This window comes from Martes martes (genome assembly GCF_963455335.1).
Source record: "Martes martes genome assembly, chromosome: 10".
Classification (NCBI taxonomy): Eukaryota; Metazoa; Chordata; class Mammalia; order Carnivora; family Mustelidae; genus Martes; species Martes martes.
This window is the reverse complement of record NC_137898.1, coordinates 14,513,092-14,519,733: the sequence shown is the minus strand read 5'-3', so window position 1 is coordinate 14,519,733 and position 6,642 is coordinate 14,513,092. Positions and strand designations below refer to the sequence as shown.

Genomic DNA, 6,642 nt, shown 5'->3' with positions numbered 1-6,642 from the left:
AGACTTAATCACTGCTGTCAGTCCCACTTTTTTAGATTCTATATCTAAGTGACATCATACAATATTTGTCTTTCTCTGGTTGGCTTATTTCATTAAATGTAACGCCTTCCTTTTTCATCCATATCATTGCCAATGGCTGAACTGAACTTCTTTGTTTTTCATGGCAGGATGCTTCTTTCCTATGTTTTCTTCTAGGAATTTCAAAGGGAGGGGGCAGTACCAAAGGGAGAGAGAGTTTTATTTTGTGTAATTACCCTTGACTCAAAGTCCCAAAATTATTTTCTCAAAAGATGTTATCTTTTCTCTAGGTCTGATCTCCTGAGTTTTGACTCCTTGAGGGAGTTAGCTCCAATGAACTGAATAACCCTTTAGAAAAACCTCTCTTGTGTGTTGTGCAGATTAAGTCTTTTTAAAAGTGCCATCGGAATGCCCAGGTTTCAAGATGGTATCACTATATTGTGTATCTTCCTAGACAAATGGAGAAGCTGAGAAGAATGAACGGTCTCCATTTGTAGGGTAATTCATTTTTATATCAGGGAATGCAACTTTCATAATTCATCATGACATAGACAGGCAATAGGTCTAGGGCATATTTCTTCAGGTAGGTGCGTTAAGTGATTTCCTAAATTGCGTTTAGATGTCTAGATATTTAAAAAATTGGTTTAGACCCCTGAAAAAGCATTGTCTCTAAGCTTACTGTGAAGCATAATTTGGTATAAGTCAAATATTTAATCTGTGTCTTTTGGCTTAAGGACCCAACTTGAATGTCCATGTTGGTTGAATTTTGTGTCTGGCATAGATAGTGAAATGCGCTGTGGGATTAATGGTTCATAGGATGTTAGACTTAAGAGGCCTTGGCTTCTCTGGCTCTTAATTTCTTCCCTTTCCCTATATTGGATCTTACAAGTAGAAAGCAAACCTCTGAATCTGATGAGTTGAATTCCAACTTCTCATGCCCAAAGTCCCATGTGAAGATTATATTATGGTGCCTCTGCTTTAGAGTCTTTGCCCTGGGTATGCCCAGGGCAAAATAATGTTACAGGCATTTCTGCATTTAGGAACTATGGTCTTTACACAAGATTTCAACTTGAACACAAAAGTGTTAAAAACATGATAATTATTGGTGATGTATGTACTTACCTTTGTTCGTAAAGGCAATTATTTGAGAAAATAGATGTGTGTGTTCTAGTTCGAGTTTTACAAAATTTTATGTCCTGAATTTGCAACTCTCCATCTTCCACGAGTAAATATCAAATGCAAATATCAGTGCCTGGGATGAGTTTGTATGTCTAGAAAATATTAAATTCTTGAACATCTCACTACTAAAGTATTATTTTCTTCCGACTGACCTTGGATTCCACCCATCCAGGCTTTTTCCTTCCGAGCTCCATTTCCTCTGAGACCACAGGACATTGGCGGATTTTCACTTCATTACTTTTCGGTTAAGCAAAACACTTTCCAAGCGTTCTTACCAGGGGATAGTGATTTTAGATTTCTGTCAGTGCTTATCCTGCTGCCCAGCCCATTGATATTTTTGCATGATTGTGCTGTTGGAATCACTGTGAGTATTTCAAGGTCCGAAACATATACCTCTTTTCCTCAGTTTCCCATTCCTCTCACTTCTCATTCATTCACTCATTTAAAAAAAAAAAAATTCTTCTGAAATAATGATCCACAGGAAACTTCAAAGATGTATAGACTGGCTCACATACCCTTCACCCAGGATCCCCCAATGGTGCATCTTACCAATGACAGCACAACATCAAATCCAGGAAATTGACATTGGTGTGATGTGTGTGTGTGTACTGTTCTATACCATTTTACCATGCTTGTAGATATGTTTAACCCATGTGAGAACCAGGGTGCTGAACTCTTCCACTTCCACAGGGGTCTCCCTGTGCTACCCTTTTATAACCACACCTCCACCCCCCTTCCCAGATTTCTGAATCCCAGGCAAGCACTAACTTGTTCTCCATCTGTATAATTTTAATCATTTGGAGAATGTCATATAAATGGAATCCTAAAAGTTTTGAACTTTTGAGGTTGACATTTTTCAACTCAGTGTAATTCACCAAGGTGTTGTGTGTATCATATTTTGATCTCTTTCCTACTAAATAGTTTTCCATGGTATGGGTGTGCCGCAGTGTGTTTAACCATACACATAGTATAGGAAATTTTTATTCTTTCCAATTTTTGAACTTGTATGAATAAAATCGTATATGTTTTGTTTTGTTTTTGTGAACATAGATACTCGTTTCCCTGGGATAATTGTCCAGAGATATCCTATAATTCTTAAAATATTTATATTTTTCTCTCAAGCACTTAATAACACTAGTTGGGGCACAACAGCTACTCAATATTTAAAAAGTGGTCTTTTCTTTGATGGCTTAAAATTTCAATGGAGTCACTCAATTAGTGAAGATATACAGCATTGATATGGTGGCTCACAGGTGTTTTGGAGAAAGAGTCATACTAAGGATAGCGTTGAGGTTGTGACAATGCTGTAAAGCTAACTTTTCTTGTTCTCAGCTTGCCCTCCTCCTTGGACATAAAAACGTATACTTTAGACCACTCAAGTAATTATAATTGCTATAGTTTAAGGGGATTGAGGAACAAGTTACATTGCCCAAACTAGTTTACCCTTATTTGGCAGTGAGAATGGGTATCATGCAGAATTCATTGAGTTCACATCGCCAGTTTAAAGTTTTCATTAACATATAATGTATTATTAGCCCCAGGGGTACAGGTCTATGAATCACCAGGCTTGCACACTTCGCAGCACTCACCATAACACATACCGTCCCCAATGTCCATAACCCAACTACCCTCTCCATACTTGCCATCCCCCAGCAACCCTCAATTTGTTTTGTTACATTAAGAGTCTCTTATGGTTTGTCTCCCTCCCAATCCCATCTTGTTTCATTTTTTCCTTTTTCATCAAAATGTTAAAAAAAAAAAATCCTTGGTTAAAAGCTAAATACTTGTATAAATATAACCTAGTGTAATTAGAGGAGTTGCTTTAGATAACCACCAATATTCATTTGTAGTTTAAAAATCTATGATTCTATTAAAAAATTCTCTTTCTGTGGAAGAAATTAAAGGTCTCTGTGAGGTTTAGTGACTTAATCTGTATTGCATAAATCATTTGCAAATGGATAGCATGACTAAAAGATGTAGAATTCAAGAGAGTTGAGGGTAATGGTATCCTTTTTTTAACTGAAAAAAAAAAGAAGTCAAATTCATTTTAAAAATAATTTACTTACAAGTTGATTGTAAAGAAAAGTCTTTCTCTTTTTCATTGCAGATTAAATCAGAGAATGGATTATGGAAATCAGACTTTGGTGACTGAATTTTTTTTCATGGGCTTAACAAATCACTTCCAACAGCAGGTTGTTCTCTTTTTGATATTTCTCTTGGTTTATCTTGTCACTCTTCTGGGAAACGTGGGGATGATCACCCTCATTTGGATGGATCCCCGACTCCACACTCCCATGTACTTTTTTCTCAGCCACTTGTCTTTTGTGGATATATGCTCCTCTTCAGTTACTGGTCCTAAGATGTTAACTGATATCTTTGTGGAGAAAAAAGTAATCTCTTTCTTGGGTTGTGCTGCCCAGTTCTGGTTTTTTAGTCAGTTTGTAGTGACTGAATGTTTCCTCCTGGCCTCCATGGCATATGACCGGTATATGGCCATCTGTAAGCCCTTGTTGTATGCTCTCATTATGTCCCAGCGTGTCTGTGTGCAGCTGGTGGTAGGGTCTTATACCATTGGTCTTATGATTTCCATGACCCACACAGCCCTTGCCTTTCACTTGCCCTATTGTGGCCCCCAAATCATCAATCACTTCTTCTGTGACCTTCTTCCTGTTCTGTCCCTGGCATGTGCAGACACCCAGGTCAATCAGTTTGTGCTTTTCATCTTGGCTGGAGCTCTAGGAGTGGTCAGTGGTGTGATCATCCTGGTTTCCTACATTTACATCGTCATTGCTATCCTGAGGATCCGCTCTGCTGAGGGGAGGCGCAAAGCCTTCTCCACCTGCTCTTCACACCTGACAGCTGTCTCCATCCTGTATGGGACACTCTTCTTCATCTACGTACGTCCCAGTTCTGTTTTCTCCCTGGACATCAATAAAGTGGTTTCTGTGTTCTACACAGCTGTGATTCCCATGTTGAACCCACTTATCTACAGCCTGAGAAACAGGGAGGTTAAGGATTCATTCAGAAGGATGTTTGAGAAGAAGCAGTGTCTCATGAGTAAGTAAACTAGATTCCATTTGTACTACAGATTGAGAGGTGATATTTACACAAGATGCAAGAACATGGGCTGGTTGATGGGAGTGTGAGTTTTATTTTGAGACTCACTATTTATTACTCTATGTCTTTGAAATGTCACTCAACATCTCCAGGTTGCAATTCTTTCCTATGTCATTGACCAGGAAGGTGTTTTAAATCATTCAGCTGAGATGGGATTATTATTGAGCCTTAGTGCTTTGAAAATACTTTCAAGGATTGTGAGTAGGATACGAGAAGTTCTTTGTTAAGTCCTGACTAAGTTTGATCATCATCAGTTACTGGACAGTACTTCTGTTTAGCTCACAAGGTGTGGAGATCCCTCCGTTGTCTGCAAGGTTGGCCTTGATTCTTTAAACATAAACCATTAACAAATGTATTATGGTCAAAAGTTAAAAACTTCAGCTTATAAGATAAATATGTCTTGTGTAATGGGAACATGGTGACTCTAGTTAACAATTCTGTCCTGTACATTTATAGGTTGCTAAGAGAGGAGATCTTAAATGTTCTCTTCACTTGAAAAAAATGTATAACTACATAAGGTGATTTCTGTTAACTAAACTTACCGTGGTGATCATTTTTAGCATACACAGGTATTGAACTAGTATGTTGTACACCTTGGACTAACGCAATGTGATATGTGCATTATATTTCAAGAAAATGGAAAAAAGTGAATTATTCAGAAAACATGTAACCATAGTACTCTGCAATACTACCTTCGTGTTTGGAGTAGGCATTCTATGAAGGCCTTGTATATCCCCGATACTCCTATGATAGCACTAACTGTTGAGATTTTGCTGCTGTAGTTGCATGAGTCATGCATGTGAAATCCAGAATGCATTTCAGTTCTTCAATAAAGTGTTTATTGCTACTGTGATTTATTGAATCTTGTTTCATAGGTGTTTCATAGGAAGAATGTGATTTTATTTTTGTAGATGTTCAGTCTGGCACACATGAAGAATCAATGCATTACCCATGACCACATAACTTTGGTCACACTTTTATTTTCTCCAGGTACTATATTCTTTCAACCATACTTTTGTGTTTTATTTTCTGGAATGTAATAACAAGTCTAAGAAATGAGGGGGTTGACCATGTTTTTGTGCGACTGTAAACCTCTGTCTTCTCTTGAAGGCTTTCTTTAAAGGATGTAAATAATCTCTAAGTCCCTAGAATATGTTTGCTTGTTTTGCTTGTTTTTCATCAAGCTTTCTTTCAGTTTTTGTGACTGGGCTGGGTAATGATGTGGGTCACGATGCCATTTAATTAAGAAGACATGGGAGTCAAAGAATGCCAGAATCAATCACTCATTTAACTATTTTTTTGCATAGTCCTCTTTGCCTGACCCTGTACTGGGTATTATTCATATTTAGAGGAAAAGTCCCCCTGGAGGTTACAGGCTAGTGCAGTGGAAGGACAAACAAACAAGACTGAAAAATATTTACACATATATGGTGATTTCTGTGACAAGCATAAGATAATCAAGAAAAGAAGAGGTAGTATATTTTAGGAAAGGTAATTAAAAAAACATTTCTTTAAAAAAAAGTAGGGATTGGCAAAGTTGAAAAAATTCTTCTTATAGTATGGCTTTCCATGGAATCTAGAGGTTACTATTTGGTCATCAAAGGAGAAAGTATCCCCTCCCCCATATAGTAACAAGGCTTCTGTGTACTCTAGCACCTCGTTGGGTGGGGTGGGGGTGGGGCTAGAGTTTACAAACTAATTCATTTTAATCCTCAGAATACTTTTATTCATTCCTTTACGTGGTGTAAGTTTTGGGAATGGGCACAGTTGAAAGTAGGAGGACATATGAAATGTTTTATTGGGAGAAGGGATTTATTATATGCCATGAAAGTGCTGATGAAAATCATCACTTTCGAGAATAGATTAAAAACTTGTTAACTTTCACCAGGTGACTCCTTGCTGCATAAATCTGTAAGATCTTCCAGGCATTTTATGATGGATTAACTGTGGTCTCTTTCATACTCACTCCAGGCCTCTGTATGCCATGGAAACAGGACCAGGCAAAGAGCTGAGCTGATCGTCTTGGTAGCCTTGAGCAGTGCAGTCTGAATGCGTTTTAGGCGAGGGAGCAGCAGACTGCTTAGGCCACACTCCCTTTCAGTGGAAATCCTCTGTGGGATTTCTTCAGTTATTCTTGGGATTTAAGTGGCCCTTCTATTTCCTGTTTCCTCATCCTGGGGCAGTGCTGCAGGTCAGCCTTTACCACGTCTGAGTCTCTGCTCAAATGTGATGCCATCTCAGAGGTCCTGTGGACCTCTTTACCTAAAATAATTCTCTACTTCTCCCGTATATCAACTATTCACCTTTTTTTTTTTGATTATTATTTTT

At 38.1% G+C, this 6,642-nt stretch overlaps 1 protein-coding gene across 1 annotated transcript in view; it reads left to right on the top strand.

The window, feature by feature from the left end:
* Window positions 1-3,317: 3,317 nt before the first annotated feature.
* Window positions 3,318-6,642, top strand: part of LOC308350707 (uncharacterized protein) — a gene marked incomplete at both ends in the record, with an annotated part of 49,847 nt that continues 46,522 nt past the window's right edge. Inside the window, one exon of the mRNA XM_080816216.1 lies at window positions 3,318-4,254. Coding sequence (XP_080672342.1) covers window positions 3,318-4,254 — 937 coding nt within the window. The remainder of the gene's footprint in view (window positions 4,255-6,642) is intronic.